At 51.8% G+C, this 21,568-nt stretch overlaps 1 protein-coding gene across 4 annotated transcripts in view; it reads left to right on the top strand.

Annotated features, from left to right (window-relative positions):
* Window positions 1-21,568, top strand: part of MYT1 (myelin transcription factor 1) — a 61,375-nt gene that overhangs the window by 4,222 nt on the left and 35,585 nt on the right. For all 4 annotated transcript variants that reach the window (XM_010811386.3, XM_025000370.2, XM_015474129.2 and 1 more), the window contains exons 2-3: window positions 13,839-13,939; window positions 21,479-21,533. In XM_010811386.3, the coding sequence (XP_010809688.1) occupies window positions 21,479-21,533 (55 nt within the window). In that variant the 5' untranslated portion in view covers window positions 13,839-13,939. The remainder of the gene's footprint in view (window positions 1-13,838; window positions 13,940-21,478; window positions 21,534-21,568) is intronic.

Raw genomic sequence — 21,568 nt, 5'->3', positions numbered from 1 at the left:
CAGTGGAAGCCACCTGGGGCCTCTCCTTTTCTCCCGTTTCGTGGCCTAAAAACTCCACACTAAAGCAGCAGCTTGAGAGAGAGCTCCCCGGGGCTCCAAGCTGGATGGGCTGCCCTCCCCTCAGCCTGCACTTAGCACCCCCATCTCTCTCGGCTCAGACTCCAGACCTAGGGCCCTCCTGCCCCTCCAGCTTCTGTCCAAGGGGGCAGGAGCTCACTGCTCCGTTATTCCTCACTCCTGTGCCCGCTTTTCCTGAGCCGGTCAGACACCCTGAGGTGCAGGCCCAGGTGGGACCCAGCTTCCTGCACATCAGGCTGAGTCTCTTCAGTCTTCACTTGACTACAGGGTATAAAGTGGCTCAGCCACTGTCCTCCCCGTAAGCTGCCCAGTGCTTTCTGAGTGAAGGGGCTGCCATGAGGCATCTCACAGACTCAGAGCTGACCTGTGACATAACTGAGGTGCTCGGGGACAGTGACTGTCCTAGGGGTCCCAGACCCAATGGTTCAGAATGGCCTGCTTGCTCACTGGACTCTGCTGAGCAGTAAATTGATTTGTTAACCAGTGATTTTCACGTGTAATTGTGCAGTGTCTCATACGAATTCCAGACCTGCATGGCCTGATTTCCCAGGACCCTAGACCTCCCAGGAGGCCATCCGGACCACACTGGCCCTCACTGCCCTTCTTGGTGCTTCCCAATTGCCTGGGAGATGTCCATAGTCTGTCTTCCAACCTGATTCTCCATCCCCCATCCAGGCCACGCTGAGACTCCTGGCCCATCTCCTGTCTCCTTCCACCTCCACTCCTCTTTCAGCCCCAAACAGATGCCATACGGGTCCTTTGGTGTCCCTCCCAGGAGCCAGTCATGCCCTAAGTGTTTCGTTGTTGAAACACCTCTGCTATTGCGTTGCATCAGCCTTGCTGGTGTTCCCACCTGCCTTGGAGGGGGGCCTGCAGGCCACCAGGTTCAGGGTGCCCAGCATCCAGTGCCCCCACACTTGGTTCTGGTCCACACACGGGTACTGGCCTGGATGCCCTTGTAAATTCAGGCCCTGGGCTGTCGGTGCTGGACTGGACACAGCCAGAGAAGCTTCTGAATCCAGGTGGGAAGAAGAGCTACCTAAGGGTCCGCTTCTGAGTTTTCCCTCCAGAATCTGAGTGGATATGCTATCAGCCAGGGTGGAAAGTTAGACTCCGCTGTCCAGGCTGAGGGGTGTTTCTTTCTTTATTATTATTTACCCTTCTTTTTATTATTTTTAATTAATTAATTATTTCTAATAGGAGGATAATTACAATATTGTGGTGGTTTTTGCCATACATCAACGTGAATCAGCCACGGGTATACACGTGTCCCTGCATTCTGAACCCCCCTCCCACCTCCCTCACCCTGGAGGGGGTGTTTCTGTTATTACCTTTTAGTGATCTGGTTGTGTTCTGGCTAAATAACTTAGATTTTTGTGTATCTCCTTTTATTTCACGAAGCCCAGCCCCCAACCCTAGCTTCCCGAGGTCTCATTTTGCACCAGAGCAGGTTAGCTGTGAGGTCCCCTCCCCCAACACACATAAAGCAGCACTTTTCATGATGTGTGAGCGTCGTGAGGAGCTGTGAGCTCACCCGCCTTCCGTCATCCTGAGGCTCTGATGCTTCCGGAAATGCCACTGAAGCCGGCAGAGAAACCCGCGGAGACCTGAAGTCAGTACATCAGCCCAAAGGGAGAGGAAAAAGCGGGTTGGATTTGACCTTGAATTGCAGCTGGCAAACTTTGTAGCCCCCTCAAAGGCTCCAAAGTGGTGTATGATGACACGAGTGAAGACTTCTGGGTCCTGGCTTCACTGAGCCAGCTGCAAGTTACACGTTGCGTCTCTGGGTTCAGAACCTGCTGCCTGGTGTGGGAGGCCTGCGCTCTCATGCTCAGCCTGCACCTCTGGTGTCTGGGGGACCCGGAATGGGCTCTGCTGTGACAGTCAGAGTCCCACTCCTGCCCTGATGCCGTCCCAGAGGGCATTCCGACAGCTCCTGAGCATGTGTGTCAGCGCGAGGGTGCGGGTTGAGGGCACAGGGCCTGGAGGGGCTCTTCCCACCCCACCACACCCCCTCCTGGTGATCGACCCCTTACTGCCCAGAGCCTTTTGGAGGCAGCTGCCTCTGGTCAGTGTGGTTTACATTCTTTCCACATTCTGCCTTGTTGACGTCCTGTGTACTGTGAGTGCCCATTCAAACTGGGAAGCTAGTGTGTGCAGCCCCCTGATATTTCTCACTTAAAGGCAGGAGAGAGGGGGCTGTCCCTGAGCAGTGCAGGAGGCTGATAGGTGGGCATCTCTGCTGGCCATGCCTACCCCGAAATCCAGCCACTGTACGGGGGCCACTCGGAGCCCTGGGTCTGGGGCTATGACGTCAGCCCCCCGAGCTCGCTGTCCTCCCCCAGACAGGAGTGAGTCCATGTCTGGAGTTAGAGGGATGGGGGTAGGAGAAGGAGAGTGAACTACTGTCAGAAATCCCTCTCTCTGGCTGCGAGGCCCTGGAGCTGCCTGGACCTCCTACCCTCCTTCCTGGTCCCCTCTCTTTCTGAACTGAACATGAGCCAGGGCAGAGACAGGCCTCAAGGGACCCTGGAGCAGCTTGGTTTTATTCTGTTTGTACAATGAGAGCCCGTTCTAGTCGAGTTAACTGCAAGAGCCTAAGTAAAGTGTGTGGTTTCCAGGAAGTGGCCATTTTCCCTCTCCTGGGCCGGACAGTTCTGACTCCTGCAGGGAAAATTCAGGGACCATGGGAGCTGTGGGTGGGCACAGGCCATGACTGACACCTTCCCTGGCTCCTCCCCACCTGCGTCCTGACTTGGTCGATCAGTGGGTCAGGGGAGTGGGGAGAGGCCCCCAGCGCCCCCATGCACCGAGTAGCAGTGCTGTGCCTGTTTCCTGGGCTTCTCTAGCCCCCTGTCCTGGTCATTCCTCTTGGCCTCAGGGGTTGAGGGAGGGCAGAGAGCTTCCCATGAGCTGCCTGCCCCTGACTCCTCGTCCGGGTGAGGCGTGTGTGCCCAGATGGAGGTTGAGGTCGGGATCACTCGTCCTGACCCCTGGTGTTGAACTCCGTCTGTGTGGGGAGGCTTTCTGAGAAATCCTGTGCGCCTGCCTGGAGCACACAGCCTGCCGCCCACGCTCCCACTCCCTTGCACCTGCCTGGGCGCCCGAGTCCTGGCTCCCACCACTGTGCCTCTCCCAGGACACTCAGCCCGCCCTGCGGCTGCGAGGGTCCCCACCCCTTATCATCTGGGGGCCCTCCCCTGCTGGCAGGCTCCCTGACAGGCCGCCTGGAGAGCCAGTCCTGTGATGGGGTTTGAAAAGTCATCATTACTGCCCGGCTGTTTAGCTGTTGTTTTTACAGCGTGGGTAAGTTTAAAAGAAATAATAATAATCATATAAGAAAGACTCAGCCACAGTCAGCCTGCAACATGCTATTTGCATTTTTAAGGAAACACTTCTTTGAGACAGCCTGGGTGAAAGGTCACTATTTGCATATAAATGGAAAAGAAAGTGTACGATGCTGGAAGTTACATCTATATTATTTTCTCAGCAGTGAGCTGCTGTTGGAGAGATTAGGGGACGTGGCTTGCGTTTGGCTTTTATTGAATAGAGAAAGCACCAGCGAGGCTGATTTAGAAGCAAAATAATGAGAAACGTGCAGAGCGATGGAACTGCCGACTCCCCTGCCCCCACTTCTCTCCTCTCATTTTCACCTAAACTCAGCAAAAGCAGGTCTGTCTTTGCTCCACTCAGCAAGTCTTCATTTTACTTCTCTCTGAATTCCAGCAAAAAAAGGAAAAAAGAAGAAAGAAAAAGCAAAACTTGCCCTCATTTCCCCATCAGTCCTGTTTGCATTTCCTGCCAAAAGCTGATCTGATGGGTGGTACTCCAGTGCTGCCTCCAGACCCTGGAAACCAGGTCACAGACAGGCCTGGAGCAGAGAGGGGGAGGGGCCACCCAGCTCAGCGTTTCCGGGGGCGCCAAGCACCCCACCCGCCTGTTCCCGCCCAGGACCCGCAGTGTCCAGGGCAAGAGTGCCACTCCCCTTTGGATTTCCAGGCTTGTCAGATTCCCCCGAGGGCCTGCCCTGCCCTGGCTGTCCCCAGCTCTCCAGCAGGTGCTGGGAAGCCAGCCCTGACCCAGGACTTTTCAGCCTTGCTGTCTTCTAGGAACAGTCCTGGGACCTGGGAAGCAGGAGGGCCCTGAGGAGACCCTGGGGCTCAGCTTCAAGCTCTCATCACAGATGCCTCCACTGACTGTCTGTTACTGAAATCTCACCCCCAGCCATGCTATTTTAAAAAATATTTATTTATTTACCTGTGCCGAGTCTTAATTGCAGCAAATGGGATCTTCAGTTGTGGCACGTGGGGTCTAGTTCCCTCACCAGGGATCGAACCTGAGTCCCTTGCCTTGGGAGCTCGGAGTCTTAGCTGCTGGACCACCAGGGAAGTCCCAAATGTTTTTTGAAACAATCTTGAATTCACAGAAACTTTTCAGATACGAAACAGTTTTTTTCTGACCCGCTGGAGGTATATCTACCAATCTGTGCTCTTCACCCAGAGGGGTTTCCAACGAAGAAGTTCTAGAGAACTTCTTCTCTAGAACCATCCATCACTTGGGTCGTCTGGTCCTCGACAGCGTCTCAACAGTGGGCTCAGGACCACGTGGTGTGTTGGTCTTGGTCAGACAAGACTTGTCTTGGCGACACCCACTGTAGCTCTTTCCTTGGTTTGGGTGTTGCCATCCCAGTGTCTCTAGCTGCAACAACACTTTCCCCTTTGCGATGAATAAATATTGGGTTGGCCAAAAGTTCATTTGAGTTTTTCCACTAACCCTAATACCTTACGGAAAACCCAAGCAAACTCTTTGGCCAACCCAGTTATTTTAGGGGGAAATGCCGAATTCTTCCTCAAACCACCAATTTATTCATTTTTATTGATGTCTGAATGGACTGACGATTTATTTTATCCAGTGGATTATAATCATTACTTTGATGCTAAGATTGTTCAGTGCTGGCAACCGTGTCTGATGTGCATGTGATGCTCTGAGCTCTCCCAGACCTGAGCCTGGAGCCACCCCTGGACCTAGTGTGGACGCGCTCCCAGACTTTCAATGCACGTGTGTGTGACATGCACACACACCTAGATTTTCTTGAAAAGCACAGGTTCATCCTGACAGCTCTGACTCCAGTTCCCCCCAGGATACATTCTAGATTTCTCCCTCTCCACATGTGTAACTCCTTCTTCACCGCTGTGAGAAATCAGGCTCCTTAATATGCTTCTTATTTGATCAGCCTAGTTTCTGTGCTGGGCCGCTCCTTACCCTTCCATATGCACTTGCCCCGTCTGTAGGCTCCGACACTCGCTCTTGAAGGACACCCTACACTCCACTCCAGGCCGGGCCTTCAGGGACCCCATTTGTCTGGGACCGTAGGTTTATGGGATGTGGGGCAGGACAGACCCAGCAGGACTCACAGCCTCAGGACCAGAATCTTCTGCTGCTGCCAGCTGCCTGCGTGATGCTGAGAATCATCTTTATTCATTTATTTTCATTGCTAGGGCAATCACACACACCAGATTATTTCTCATACAAGCTTTGCTTTTCTTGTAGATAATTTTCCTGTCCCTTGCTAATTTTCTTAGTGTCCAGTGGGAAGCATGCTTTTGAGACAGTCTGGGAAGGGTTTTTACTCTGTTGGGTTGAGATGAAAGTAGGAGAGAATTTTTCCTTTTGAGTGGGAGCTGTGTTTATTTAGTTGTCCTTGGGACTCTACGGGGGATTGGGTCCGGGACCACCTATCCAGGATTCCAAAGTCCATGGATGCTCCAGTCCCTTGTATGGAATGCTGGAGTATTTCCTGTAACCTACATACATTGTCCTTAGATTTCAGACCATTTATCTCTAGGTTACTAATAACACCTACTACAATGTAAACATGGGCTTCCCTAGTAGTTCAGGTGGTAAAGAACCTGTCTGCGATGCGGGAGACCTGGATTTGATCCCTGGGTTGGGAAGATGCCCTGGAAGAGGGCATGGAAATCCACTCCAGTATTCTTGCCTGGAGAATTCCCATAGACAGAGGAGCCTGGCGGGCTACAGTCCATGGGGTCAAAAAGAGTCGGACATGACTGAGCGACTAAGCACAGCACAGCACAGCACAGCACAATGTAAATGCTGTGCAAATTGTCGCAAACCAAGTATTCTTTCTGGAACTCTTTGGAATTTTGGAGGGAGTGTTTTCCATCCATGTTGGTTGACTCTACGGATGCAGACCCTGCAGACATGGGGACAACTGTACCGGATTTCAGGGCCCAGACTTTCCGTGGGTGTGGTCACTGCACGGCTTTAGGGCGGGGTGATGAGCTTCCAAGGGTGCCTGAGACCTGGTGAGAGCTGAGGAGGCTGGCCTCTCCAGGCCAGACACACAGGTGGGACACAGGGCCTGTCTGCCTGGTTGGCTCGTCGTGGGAGGAGGTCCTGATGTGGTGGAGGGGGAATGCGTGTGGTGCTCTGGGTCCTGGTGCAGCTGCTGTGCAGAAGTGGTTGTGGGGTGGGGTGGGGTCTGAGATGCCTCTCCCTGCCCCCAATGGCCCATTCCACATCCTCTGGCTATACCCCTGGATGCAGCCCTACCTAGGCTGCAACTGGCTCTCCTGGTGGGCCCCAGATCACAGGCTCACAGAAGCCAGGCTGGGAGAACTAAAGGCAACCCACCAGACCTTCTTCCCTTACGAGAGTCTCCGGGGGCGGGCAGTGGGTGGGAGGTGGGGAGCGAGGCTCACTGCCCCTCCCCCGAGACTCCGCACCACTAATCTAATTTCTGTTTCTATGGGTTTGCCATTTCGGGACATTCTGTAACTGAGGAACGGTACAATATGTGATCGTTTTCTCTGATTTCTTCCACTGAGCCTGATGGTGTTGAGTTTCACCCGCTTTTTATTGCTAAATACCATTTGGTCATATTTTACATTGTCCATTCAGCAATCAATGGACATTTGGGTTGCTTCCTTTTTTTTGGCTAGCGTAAATAAACCTGTGATGAAGAGTTGTGTACAGGGCTTTGTGTGGACATGTATTTTCATTTCTCTTGGATCTGTATCTGGGAGTAGAATTGCTGGATTCTGTGGTAAGTCTATGTTTAATACATTGACGGACCACCAGACTGCTTTCCAAATTAGCAGTGCCACTCTGTCCTCCTGCCAGCAGGGTACATGGGCTCCCGTGTCTCCACATCCTGCCCAATACTTATTGTCTGGTTTTTTTTTTCCATCATAGCCATTTTAGTGGGTGTGCAGTAAGATCATGTTGTGGTTTTGACTTATGTTTCCCTGATGACCAGATGATGAGCAGCTTTTATTGACCATTTATATGTTGTCTTTGGATGAGTGACTGTTCAAATCCTTTGCTCACTTTGTTTTTCGGCCACACCCAATGGCTTGAGGGATCTTAGTTCCCCAGAAAGTGCCAAGTCCTAACCATTGGCCTTCCAGAGAATTCCCCTTTGCCCACTTTAAAATTAGGTTAATTTGTTTTATTCTGGAGTAGTATGAGTTCTTTCTGTACTTTAAATTTCTTATTGTTGTTCGGTCGCCAAGTCATGTCCGACTCTTTGTGACCCCATAGACTGTAGCACACCAGTCTCCTGTGTCCTCCACTATCTCCAAGAGTTTTCTCAAATTCATGTCCATTGGGTTGGTGATGCTATCTAACCATTTAATCCTCTGTTGTCCCCTTCTCCTCCTGCCCTCAATCTTTCCCAGCATCAGGGTCTTTCCCAATGAATTGGCTCTTCCCAGCAGGTGGCCAAAGTATAGAGCTTCAGCTTCAGCATCAATCCTTCCAATGAATATTCAGGTCTGATTTCCTTTAGGATTGACTGGTTTGGTCTCCTAGCCATCCAAGGGACTCTCAAGAGTCTTCTCCAGCACCACAATCAAAAGTATAAATTCTTCAGTACTCAACCTTCTTTATGGTCCACTCTCACATTTGTACATGACTACTGGAGAAACCATAGCTTTGACTATGCGGAGCTTTGTTGGCAAGGCGATGTCTCTGCTTTTTAATACGCTGTCTAAGTTTGTCACAGCTTTCTGTCCAAGGAACAAATGTCTTTTAATTTTGTGGCTGCAGTCACCATCCACAGTGATTTCAGAGCCCAAGATCTGTCACTGCTTCCACTTTTTTCCCCTTCTATTTGCCAGGAAGTGATGGGACTGGATGTCATGATCTTAGTTTTTTGAATGTTGAATTTTAAGCCAGCTTTTTCACTCTCCTCTTTCACCCTTATCAAGAGGCTCTATATTTCCTCTTCATTTTCTGCCATTAAAGTTATATCATCTGTATATCTGAGATTGTTGATATTTCTCCTGGCAATCTTGATTCTAGTTTGTGATTCATCCAGCCCAGCATTTTGCATGATGTACTCTGCACAGAAGTTAAATAAGCAGGGTGACAATATGCAGCCTTGTGGTACTCCTTTCTCAATTTTGAACCAGTCAGTTGTTCCATGCCCAACTCTGTTGCTTCTTGACCCACATATAGGTTTCTCAGGAGACAAGTAAGGTGGTCTGATATTCCCACCTCTTTAAGAATTTTCCACAGTTAACATAGTCAATGAAGCAGAAGTAGATGTTTTTCTGGAATCCCCTTGCTTTCTTTATGATCCAATGAATGTTAGCAATTTGATCTCTGGTTTCTCTGCCTTTTCTAAACCCAGCTTGTACATGTGGAAGTTCTTGGATCACATACTGTTGAAACCTAGCTTGAAGTATTTTGAGCATTACCTTGCTAGCGTGTGAAATGAGTGCAATTGTACACTAGTTTGAACATTCTTTGGCATTGCCCTTCTTTGGGATTAGAATGAGAACTGACCTTTTCCAGTCCTGTGGCCACTGCTGAGTTTTCAAATTTGCTGACATATTGAGTACAGCACTTTCACAGCATCATCTAGGATTTGAAATAGCTCAGTTGGAATTCCATCGCTTCCACTGGCTTTGTTTGTAGTAATGCTTCCTAAGGCCCACTTGACTTCACACCCCAGGATGTCTGGCTCTAGGTGAGTGACCACACCATCATGGTTGTTTGGTTCATTAAGACCTTTCTTGTATAGTTCTTCTGTGTATTCTTACCACCTCTTCTTAATCTCTTTTATTTCTGTTAGGTCCTTGCAGTTTCTGTCTTTTATCGTGCCCATGCTGGCATGAAATGTTCCCTTAATACCTCCACTTTTCTTGAGGAGATCTTTATTCTTTCCCATTCTATTGTTTCCCTCTATTTCTTTGCATTGTTCATTTAAGAAGGCCTTCTTATCCCTCCTAGCCATTCTCTGGAACTCTGCATTCAGTTGGGTGAATCTTTCCCTTTCTCCTTTGCCTTTTGTTTCTCTTCTTTCCTCAGCTATTTGTAAAGCCTTGTCAGACAACCGCTTTGCCTTCTTGCATTTCTTTTTTGGGGGATGGTTTTGATCACTACCTCCTATACAATGTTATGAACCTCTGTCCAGAGTTCTTCAAGCACTCTGTCTACTAGGTCTAATCTATTTGTCACCTCCACTGTATAATCATAAGGGATTTGATTTAGGTCGTACCTGAATGGCCTAGTGGCTTTCCCTACTCGATAAAATTCCCTCATCAGGTATGTGATCGGCAAATGTTCTCTCCCTGTTTGTGGGTCCTCTCTTCACTTGATTGATAGTATTATTTGACTTCCAAAAGTGTTAAACTTTGATCATGTCCAGCTCATACATTTTTTTCTTTTGTTGCTTGTGATTTTTGTGTTGTAGTAAAGAAACCACTCCTGACGCAAAGTCAGGAAGATTTACTCCTGTGCTTTCCAAGAGTATTAACTGGGATGTTTAGATCTCTGATCTATTATGTGAATTTCTACGTATGATATGAGTTGGGTCCAACTTTATTATTCTGGCTTTTCTATGTCCCGTCATCTGCCATATCAATTTTAGAATTAGCTTATCAATTTTTGGACACAAATGAAACAGCCTGAGAGGCCAAAAGTGGTCAGATAGTGGTGAAATTCAGAAAATAACAGGCAGAATTCTGGGCCAGGACTAGGAGCCAAAGACTGAGAGCAGGGAGGGGAGGAGTCAGAGGGGGAGGTGATAGGTGGCCAGCCAAGCAGAGGGAGGAGAGGCTGGGGATGGGGCGGGGGCACCCCGGGGGAGGAAGGAGGAACTGGGTGTGGGCGCAGGATGGGCAGGTGACCAGGACTTTACGGAGACTTTCCAAGGGTGCTGCTTTGGTGGAGGGCTGTGAGCTGGCGTGGGGAGTGGGGCCAGAGTCAGATCGCTGGGGGTCACTTAAGAGATCGGATTGTGAAGGGTGTGGAGATGTGGAGCCCGGGGTCTGGGGTGTGGAATCCAGACAGATTGAGCTCTGTGAATGTGGATGCCTCAAGCTTGTTGAAGAGTTGAGAAGCCCCAGGGAAGGGCCAATTAGGGGGATGAGCAAACATTTGAGAGGAAGACAGGCTTTGGTTGCTACTCCGAGGACACTTGTTTATGAAAAAAAGATTTTTTTGTTAACTATTTGTTGATTGCTTGGTTGGTTGTGTCAGGTCTCAGGCGCAGCACGAAGGGTCCTGTTGTGTCACAGGGATCTGCTCTGGGGTTGGTTGTGTCCGGTCCCAGTCGCAGCACGAGGGGTCCTGTTGTGTCACAGGGATCTGCTCTGGTGCATGGACCCTAGTTGTGGCGTGCTGGCTGAGCCGGCTGAGTTGCTCTGTGGCATGTGCAATCTTAGTTCCCTGACCAGGGATTGAACCTGTGTCCCCTGCACTGCATGGTACATCCTTAACCCCTGGACCACCAGGGATGTCCCTGAGGACACTTTAATTGGCAGTGGGAAGAAGAGCCTGTCAAGCCTGGGGGGAGAGGTGGGCTCAGCCAGGATGGGACAGAGTGGGGAGAGAGGAAGGCAGGGGCTCAGGGTCTGACTGGTCCCACCCGTGAGAGCATGGGAGAGCCAAGATGTGGGCTCCCTCCAAGCAAAGATGCTCCCCCTTTGCTTGTTGGATGAGAGGCAAGTCACCAGAGACATAGAATCTAGTGAAGACCCTGAAGACATCTCGACAGGAGTTTCTCGTGAGCCCACAGGGTCTCTATTTCCAGAGCTAGACAGTCCGCATGCCAAAGTGGCACGTGCTGGGGATGCCTGATCCAACCCTGATTGGCCCTGAGCGTGGGCGTCCTTTGGGACTCTGGCCCCAGGAGGGAGATGCCCTGCTCTGCAGCTCTGATGAGGCTGCTCATGGGCCCTGGTGGCTTTTCTGAGCTTGTCTGTCTGCCAGAATCCTGTGAAACTGAGTTAGGTGGGGTCAGATGCTGGGACAACATGGAGCAGGTGGTCCTGAAGGGACATCACGGCCAAGGCCGCTGTCCTTGCCACACGCTCCCATGCGGCCCTTTTGCTCTGTGTGTCTGGGAGCAGGGGTTCAGAACTCACTAGAGACCTCCTAGCCCAAAGCAAGGGGTCTTAAAGAAAACCCTCCTCACTGCCGACTCCTGATACGAGGGCAGAGTCAGCCCTCCTCGCGGTCCCTGTGTGTCTGGCGCTCTAAGTCTCCGATGGCTCTTCCTCCCACCCTGTGATGGAGACGGTGGCTAGCAGGGCAGGTGCAGGCGTGGGGGCTGCCTCCATGGGCTGAATGTCCGCCGGCAGCACGACTGCTGGACGGGGCACCCGGCTGGCACCCCCCGTTGTGTGTAGGGCCCTCCTTTGGCCTGGGGACTCTGCCATAGTCTGGGCTTGGTGGGGGGACATCAAGTGCCACCTCTGTGGCAGCCGGGTGGACTGTGTCTGTACACGAGGGGTCTCGTCTGTGGTGGGGACATATGTGGGCCCAGTGGGAGACCAAGAGGGCCCCTGGTTTCTCCCAGCAAAGGAGAAGCACTGTCACATTTTACTGTAGTGACTGTGGTTTGCTATCAAAAGATTCCCAGGAAAAGGAAGGATTGATTGAAGGACTCCATCAATCATGGATCCTTGTGACATAGTTCTGCTCTTGTGTTGTGTGCCTCCTGCAAATGTCTTCTGCATCCTGGGGGCAGTGCTGTTGTGAGGGAGTGGTGCTGGGGCAGGTGCCTCAAGGCCCTTGTGTGAGGCCTGAGCAGGTGTGGGGCTGTGGACACGTGACAGACCACAGGGAATGTGGGTGAGGGGGAGAATTCCCTCAACAGGGCTTCTCCCGGGGAGAGAGCAAAGAGGCCCCTGTGAGCAAGCAGAACACAGAGGGCCCCTGGCACAGACTTGGCTCTTAAACTTCTGGGCTTCTCTGAGGTTGGAGCGCTTTTCAGACACGTGCTGAGAGTCTATAAGGAGAGAACCATCCCTTTCAAAAATCTCAGGTTGCCCCTTCCCTCCAATTCCCATGGAGGCCTGCCAGGGTTAACCACTGTTTACATATGTCACCATGACGGGGAATTTCACCAGAGCCTCGCAGATCAGCCCAGGGTGCGGGCCTCTCATGGGAGGCACATGTGGAAAGGGAACCCCACTTGTGGCTGGGGATTCTTGCCTCTGTTGTCACTCTGTCACGAGGGGCAGGGTCCTCGTCCCTGTCTTCAAGTGTGGCATGTGCCCCATGACCTGAGCCATCCTTGTTGACTCATCTCCCGAGTTTCCTCCCTTCCCTCCCCTTTGACAGGGACTATCTGCTCCCTCCTCACCACCCTCGATGTTTGCCGCACACCTCTTAGGGATCCAGGGCCCTAGGCAACTCCTGCCACGGTGTGGGTGAGCCTGTTTCCTCTCGCTGTCTGCTGACGACCACAAGGTACCTGGCCCAAGATGTCCGGTTCCCAGCTCTCAGGCCGAGTTCAGTGCTCGCCTGTTCAGGGTGAGTTCAGGGCCCTGCAGGTGACCCACAGCTCAGTGAGGGTGAGGCATGCAGTAGGCACACACAGCAGGTGGTTTAACCCATTCCTCTGAAGGTGATGCATTAGGCTGTTTGCCAACCCATCTGCCTCCCTCTGTTTGTGCTACTGGAGTCACAGGAGGCCCTTTAATAGATGGAGGCATTTCCAGACAAGAGGACACTGTGGCCGTAGCCACAGGGCTGCCCGGGACAGGACCAGTGAAGTTAGAGGAAAATAGTGTTCGGGAATGCACGTCGAAAATGTGAGAAGAAAGATGAGGGGTGTGACAGCACCAAGCCTGACCTGCCTTCAGCAGATCCAAACTCACCTCCAAGGAGAAGAAAAACGCAGGAACATTCATTTCCTGTTTTTATTGTTGGTTACTTCGTGACCTTCCTTTGAAAGCTGCTGTTGTAGAAAGCTGGTTGTCATGGAAACAGGGAGTGCCGTTCAGGGAATAGGTACACAATGCATTTCTTTGTCCGGTCCAGATGATGCTTTAGCCTCTGCTTTGACGTGTGAATTTATGTGAGGAATTAAATATTAACTGGAGGTACTGCCCTAGAGAGAGGCAGACAGAAGGAGAGGAAGGATGCTGGCCACCTGGGCAAAGCAGAGGCAAAGCTTTGGGCCTCACCTGACTGGCACCAGCCCCCTGTTCGGAGTGGCCATGTTAGAGGAAATGTGCCCCCACTCCCCGACATGCCCCATAAAATAGTGCCACAGCCTATTTGATGATGATTCTGGGTGTGGGCACTAGAAGCCTCTGAGGAATGTCCCAAACAGAGAGTGATTTTCCCCAAAGAGCTCCTGTCTTTTGTCCCTGAAGCAGCCATGGGGCCGTGACCTTGGGTGTCTTTGCGGTACAAGTGCTGTGTACAAGAGTGGGCCCAGTTTCTCTATTTCTCCCCTTGAGCTGGCGTTCATTAGGTTTTCTTTTTCTGACTCTCAGAAAATGAGTTCCGGGGTGAGCTTCTGAGCCAGAGGTGGACACACGGAGACAAGGCCGACAACTGTAGGACCCCGAGACTCTTCCTGGGCGGACGTGGCAAGGTAAGGCACTCGGAGGGCAGCCCCAGGGTCTGGGCCCTTGGGTCTTGGCAAGAGTCCTTCTAACTCCTCGGCGTGGAGTGTGGGGGCGACTTTTGGTCTAGTTGTTATCAGTCCAGCTTAGGCAAAGAGTAAGTGGGGGCTAGGACCATCGATGATTTGGACACTTTAACATTAAAGGAAGACAGGTGACTCCGAGTAGGCTAAAACTAAAATGTGACGGCAGGTCCCGTCTGCCAAGTCTCTGCCCTGAGGCCCCATCATATGCGGCTCCCCAGGCACACACTCCCTGCTCTCTGCTCTCCCTGGGCAGTCTTCGCCGCAGGAACTCCTGAGGTCTGCTGGCTTGGTTTACTGCCATCTTCCCAAATGGGGCCTGTGGTGCCCTGCTCATACCTGCCTGGATCTGGCTGGTGGAGGTGGCCCGGAGTCTCCACTTCCCGGTGGTGCTCCAAGCCCAAATATCACATGTTCTTACAGCTGCACCAAGCCTGTAATTCTGGATGTCCTCACTCCCCATGACGTGCTCTGGCAAAGCCAGGTCCCCAGGCTCAGGTGACCCTCAAAGATGGAAGTGGGGTGACAACAGGCTTGGTGGGCATCCCTTCCCAGATCTCAGATTCTGACTTCTCGTATACTCTGACATGAACACACTCTCCATCAGGGATCCAAGCCATGACCCAGAGCATGGCCACCAAGAAGTGGCGGTCCAGAGTACAGACAGGCAGGGCTGTGAAGTTTGAAGTGGCAACCTCTTTTGAGGGTGCTTGTATTTTTTCTCTTAAAGCCCAACACTTTCCTCCTGAATCTGGGGACTGAAATGTACAGGGATGGGTCTGTCCTCGCATTGCCTCAGGCTCCTCCACTCACACTTTTATCCCTGTGTGACCATCAGTGCTTTGCTGAGCCATGTTTGAGTCTGGTGCAAAAGGAAAAGCCAGGAATGCCGGCGCAGTCTTTATTTAAATCGTTGTTCTTTTGTTCCTCGTGGAACATTTGCATTGATTTAGATGTTCTAATAAATACATAAATAATTTTCCTAAATAGATATTTTAAAAAGCAAATGTTTTTAGAAACTATCACAGGCATTTATGTTCACCAATCTACAGAATATTAATTTAGAAGACATCATAATTGGTTACTTTCTCAGTTTTCACTAGAAATTAAGGTTTTTAAGAGTTGAGGACTCTATAATTTAAATATGTAATTAGGGAAGAATTTCAGTATATAGTAGGAAAGTAGGATGTGTGTTTTCAATGAACAAGGTATGAGGAATGGAATTGCATTTTATTAGGGGAAAAGATGGAGAAGGCACTGGCGACCCCCTCCAGTACTCTTGCCTGGAAAATCCCATGAATGGAGGAGCCTGGTAGGCTACAGTCCATGGGGTCACGAAGAGTCAGACACGACTGAGCAACTTCACTTTCACTTTTCACTTTCATGCATTGGAGAAGGAAATGGCAACCCACTCCAGTGTTCTTGCCTGGAGAATCCCAGGGACGGCAGAGCCTGGTGGGCTGCCATCTATGGGGTCGCACAGAGTCGGACACGACTGAAGTGACTTAACAGCAGCAGTAGCGGCGGATGTTCTAAAATGCTGCATTAAATTGTTATCTAGTTTTGTTTTCCCCTTAAATTTGCATCTGACTGAAAGTGGCACTCACCTCACCCATCCAGCCCCAAGCATTCAGACATCACATGACCAAGAAGCTCCTTGATTTGAGGCCAGGGGCTCTGGGTGCTTTGTCTCCACAGTGGTTGGTGCTGTGGATGTGATGGGTAGGAAGGCTGCACTTGCCTATGGCTCAGGTGTGACAAGATTGCAGGGTGTGGGACCTGCTGGGAAAAAGCTCAGTGGCCGTGCTCAGCTTCTCCCCCAGGGCCAGCGTTTCACAGCTGCTCCATTATGGTCATTTCCTCTAGTTTGGGCAGATAAGGCCCTAGTTACTGCTCTGAGCAGAGAAGCTAAGACCAAGAGTGGGCCAGAGAAGGAGGGACTGTGGGCCTGGCACCAGGGGCACCGTCTGACTGAGGAGGTGGAGAAGGGGTGGGGGCACAAGAGGGCAGAACACATACAACAGAGGCCTGGCCTGAGAAGGAAGTGGGGAGCTGAGGAGCTCGTGGCTGGAGAAGTCCTATGTGGGAGGCAATCACAGCTGCCTGGGCTCTGAGTTCAGCACCAGGCATGTGGACAGCTCATAGGTGGGTCTGGAAGTGGCTGATAGAATTGTTGTGTGCTTGTGAAAGTGCTGGGCATTGGGCTTTTTTTCTTTCTTAACTTAAGGAGAAAAGGGTAGGTATTTGTCAACCCCTTCTTGACCTTGAAGAATGAAGTATTTGGGCCCCAGATTATGGGTGTTCAGTGGATGGCTAGAGATACGCAACCCAGGAGCATAGTGAATGCATGGGTGCTCAGCAGGGCCTCCTTACTGCCTCCCCTAGTGGATGCTCCTGACAGGGGAAGGGGTAGCACGGGGTGTGCCCTCTGACCAGCCTCATTGGATGTGGCTAGATTGCTACCCCTCAGAAGTTGGCAATTCCATTTATGTTGAAGTTTTAAACAGATGGGCCCAGACAAGGCTGCTTTATCAGGATGACTATTACATAGCTATAATTTTAATGTAGGGGTTACAGTGAGCCGTGATCTCATACTTAGAGATCTCATGCTTAGAGATGTCAGGAGAGTCCCTCCCAAGATGGGTATTAAATAATTCTCCGTGGGGTGTCCTTTCTACAACCCAAGGAGAGGGCTGGTCTATGCAGCTGCTTATGGATTGAACAATGGGTGGAGTGTCAGAGAATTTCAGATACACACTGGGATATTCCCAAGGGCGGGACACCGATAGGAACCAGAAGTGCTGTGGCAGTTGTCAGGAGGTGCAGGGGTGTGCCTGGGTGGTTTAGCCTCAGCTGACAGAGAATGGAGAGCAGGATGTGTGCTGAAGGGGAGGTCCCTGAGACAGTAGGACTTCTCGAAGCAGAAGGCAGCTCTTGGGGCTGCCTCGGCTGGGGGCTGGGGAGGATCCTGCTGGAAGGCTTGGGAGAGGGAGCAAGGGACATACTTGACAGCTGCTTTTATGTCCTTAGGGGAGTGTCTCCCCAGATGTGGGAATGTGGATATGCCCAGTATTCTGCCCCCAGGCTGTGCAGTGGTGATGTGCCTGCTGGAGGCGCTCTTGGCTGTGCACACGGGACCAGATCATGTCCTCCTCTGCCCCCTCCTCCCCCCGCACCCCTTGGTTTCATTCAGTTAGATATCTCTACCCTCCTCGTTGCAAAGTCATCCCTTCCTTCTAGGCAGGTTGCTTGGTCTCGGGAGTCAGCAGAATTCCTTGTTTGGGTCTTCCCAGAGGAAAAAGGACTTTGTCACTCAAATAATCTTGTACGTTTAAAAAGTTGTCCCAAGTTCATTCTAATTCCCCAGCTTTGCAGGCTTTTGGATGTGTTCTAAGTAAAATGGAACGTGGCCTGTTTCCTCCAGCCCAGAGCCAGCGTGGGTCCTCTGTGGCCTCAGGGGCCTGGACTCTCCTGCGACTCGGGGCTCTGGTTTCTGCTCTGATGGTCTTGGCCACCTCCCCCAGTTCCAGGATCTCAGTAGACGTTTCCGATTGTCCCCATTTGTCTGTCTGTCTGCCTGTTTGTCTGACCTTACATAATACACCCTGAGCAGTGAATGAGGTCTCTGCAGGGAGACACTGACCTCAAAAACATGAACCAGTGAGCTTATTTCAGATGGAGATGAGCAGGCACAGAAGGAGAGTGAGAGAGGGGGTGTGAAGAGGGAGGACACAGGCCTGACCCCCCAGAGGTGCTGGCCACACAGTGGTGCACTTTCTCTGTGGGTCAGAGGCACTTGCTTCCTGAGGGCTCCCTCCCTGAAACGTCCTCAGATCATCGCTGATCCATGGGGCCTCCCCACCCCTGCCCGGGCTCATGGCTGAGCAGCTCCTTTCTCTTGACATCCCCCCTTCCCTGGAGTGAGACACCCACTGCCTCAGGTCCCATAGCTGGTGCTGTTCAGGCCAGGGCCCCCTGCAGGGACTGGAGAGGCAGGTGATGTCCAGGGCCACACAGGGCCAGGCTCCAGCATGGAGTCTGTCGTCCAGCCCTTAGCTGTGTGCAGATGGGCAGGGACATGGTTTAGGGTGGAGAGATGGGAAGCTCTTCAGTTGTGAAGGCCTGGGAAGAACCAGGAAGAAAAGAGATTGAAAAAGAGAGAGTCAGAGAGAGACAGAGAGACAGACAGACAGAGGGATGGGGGATGCACCCCTCTAGAAACCACCACCAGGTCCCTGAACTAGGCAGGGGGTGGGCAGACCCTCTGGGGAAAAGGTGAAGTTCGGTGCAAAGCCCTCTGGGCCTGACTGGATGTTCCTGGGGGAGAGCCCACTCTGTCCTGTGTGTTCCTGGAGTCCTCATGATCACAGCCCAAGAAGCTGCTGGTTCAAGGTCACTCAACACGACCTTGGTCCCAGAGTGTGTACGTCCAGCTCGGGGAACTCAGGTTTGGCAAGGGTGCCACGGGACAGGTCTTAAAGGGGCTGGTCATGTGAGAGCTGTTTACATTTAAGAAGAGCTTACGTGATTTACTAAAAAATACAAAGCAAGGGACTTCCCTGGTGGTCCAGTGGTTAAGACTTCAGGCTTCCACTGCAGGGGGTGCAGGTTTGATCCCCACTTGGGGAACTAAGATCCCAGGTGCCACGTGGCACAGCCAGAAAAAATTAAAAATAAGAAAACAAACAAACAGAACTAAGCATCGCCACTCTCTTGAGTGAGACCATCTCGTGACACAATAAGGCAGGTTCGGAGGAAGGACAAAGAAACCGTTCTTGCTGGTCAAGAGATGTGGCTAGTGCTAGTGTTTGCAGATTGTTCTTCTGTAGTTTTCCTACTGAAGCCAGAATGACTGAAGTATTAACCAGAGCAAAGAGTGGGTTTGGGGAGCACAGGGCAGCTGTAGACAGGCAGCCGGTGGCAGACAGCGCAGACCTGTCCTTGAGAAGGCCCCCCACAAGGGGGGACATTAAGGCTGCTTGGCCGGGACAGGGGCCTTTCACCCTCCAGGCAGTAGGCCACTTAGCTACATGAGGGCTTTTCACAAACAGGCAGGGTTGGTTTGTTCTTGGAACAGAGGAAGAATTTTCAAAAATAAATCAGTCAAAAATTGGGAAGTGTTTCATTGTCCTAGCCTATCTTCCCGTGGTGGCAGAGGTGGTGCAGCCAGCAGGCCGAGCAGTGCTGCCCACCGACACGTGGGCACACGGGTGCTGCGGGCCAGAGGACATGGACAGCCGCCCTTGGAGGAGGAAAGCAGGGTAAGTCCAGTGGAGCTAGTCAGAGTTCAGAAATCGAGGTTTACCTGCTTGCGCGTCGATGTGGCTTCTGGTTCTTACAGCTGATGCTCATGTTGAAAGGCTAACCCTAGTTCTTCCTCCCTTAGTTCAGTTTTTTTTTTTTTTTCCCTTTTACATCAAAACTCTGTGCACTGAGGAGAACTTCTTACTTATTGACCATTTGATGCAGATAAATTGCAAATGGAAAGGTGCTCGGCAGAATGAATGGCACAGCTGTCAGCTCGTCGACGTGAGCTCCCAGTGTGAGAGCAGCCCGCACGCATCCTGCAGCCCTCTCCATTTTGTGCTCTTTGAATAATTTATCTGCAGGAAATCCAAATTGCCAAGGCCCGCTTTAACCCAGCAGAATGCTTGCCAATTTCCTTGGGAAAACTGACAAAAAAAGAGGTGTAGATTGCATTTCGGCTGAGAGTGGCTGGGCAATCAGAGCTCGGCACCTTTGTGCCGCTGCATCGGAAGCCACTGCGCCGGGCTCGCGCAGACGACATTTGAAGGCTCATAAATGTAATGAAGTCCCTTTGACACCTGCTCCTCTCTTCACTTTAAATGTGAGCCATTGGTCCATGGGGAACCTCCGCTTTAAAAATAGAAATTATAGTAATTGTCTTCCGTGCTGTCGGGAGGCTGTAAATGCATGGCTCTCAGCTCTACTGCCTGCAATTGACGGCTGCAAGAATTACCCCAAGTTGAGATTTTTTGTCCTTAACAAATCACATGTATGCTCGTGCTGCGTGGGGGCAGGGGGGCTCACTTTGCAAGTTCCAACTTATGAACTGGGGGTCCATGGGAAAGGTCCCTCTCTTCCTTCCTGGGTGGGACCTTAGATGCTGGACCTGTGCTGGTTTCTGGGGACAAAGCCCCTCTCTGCTGCTCCTTTCTGGGCATCTGGCTTTGCTCTGATGGCCATGCAGTGGCAGGAGGGTGGGGGTGGCTTCCTCCCCTTCCTGGCCACAGGGCACACCTGCTGGGTAAAAGTCCCTCCTACCTCCTGCCCAGACCCAGGCTGAGGATTCTCTGTGATGACCTTTGCTCCTGGGGGCATCCCTCCCCTCCCAGGGTTCTGCCTCCACTCCCTGAAGGACAGTGTGGGCAGCATTCCCATGGAAGTGGGTCTGGGGCAGAGAATGGGGGGCGGGAGCTCTGATTGGCTCGGGTAGGTGGTTGGGTGACACCAGGGTCTGGATTATGTCGGGCACCAGCCCCCCTCGGGGGCTCCACTCACTCTTTCCTGGGGGAATTGGCATCTCTGGGAGGGTGACCTGCAGGTTGGGTCTAGATGACCCCTCAGCCTGCACTCCTACCCCAGCCTGGCTCTCACCCCTGACTCCTTCCCACCCCCAGAGCCAGTGCCGTGGCACATGGCTGATCAAACTCAGATGAGCTGTGAGTCCAGGAGATGTGCAGGATCTCTAAAAGTTAGCACTAAACAAAAATCCTAGTCATAATTTTTTCTATTGATACTGTTGATAATGTTTTGGATAGATCGGGCTAAGTAAGGTTTAAAATCAATCGCACCCATTTCTTTTTATGCTTTTAAGGTGGCTTTTAGAAAAGTTTAAATGATATGGGTGACTGACACTCTATTCCACTGGGCAGTGTTGCCTGAAAACCCCTGGCTGTGGGGAGCACCCCATCTCATGTAGGAGTGGCCAGGTCCCCAAACTCAGGCTGTGTCCCCGGGATCTCCCTGGATGGCACCCAGTAGAGAGTGGGAGCCGTCCACTCGAAGCTTCGTGGAGTTCCGCTCAGGTCCCAGGCGCCTGTTTCTAACAAGACAGCCCTTGTGTGCCAGGATCAACTGTGGGTGGAAGCTGGGTTCTCAGCACGGTGGGGTGGCTCCCGGCAGTGGGGTCAGAGTCTGTGGCGGGCACTGTCACCAGGAGACCGTGCGTTATGACATCGTGACGGTAACAAAGGTTTAGTGGGCGAGGCTTCCTCCTCAGGCGTGAACCTGGGTGGGGGGGTGGGGGCACGCTTGGGCCCGGGGTCTCCTCCCAGAAGCACCGTGCCTCACCTGCTGCTCCTGGTTCTCAGCTCGTTCCTGCCCTGTGAGCCGTTCCTTGTCTCCTGGGTCAGATTCACAGGCACCAGCGACGCTGGAGCCAGACGATGGCGTAGGCCACGCTGCAGACACAGCAGTGGTTCTGCTGGGTCCTGTTAACAGCACGGTTGTTTTTACTTGCAGATGAGTTTAGAAAATGATGAAAAGAGAGCTCGTACAAGATCCAAGGCCCTCCGAGGTGAGTGCTGCCCTCCCCTCCCAGCTGACTCTGGC

Source organism: Bos taurus, chromosome 13 (assembly GCF_002263795.3).
Source record: "Bos taurus isolate L1 Dominette 01449 registration number 42190680 breed Hereford chromosome 13, ARS-UCD2.0, whole genome shotgun sequence".
Classification (NCBI taxonomy): Eukaryota; Metazoa; Chordata; class Mammalia; order Artiodactyla; family Bovidae; genus Bos; species Bos taurus.
The sequence above is the reverse complement of the archived record's forward strand: the minus strand, read 5'-3'. Positions and strand labels throughout refer to the sequence as shown.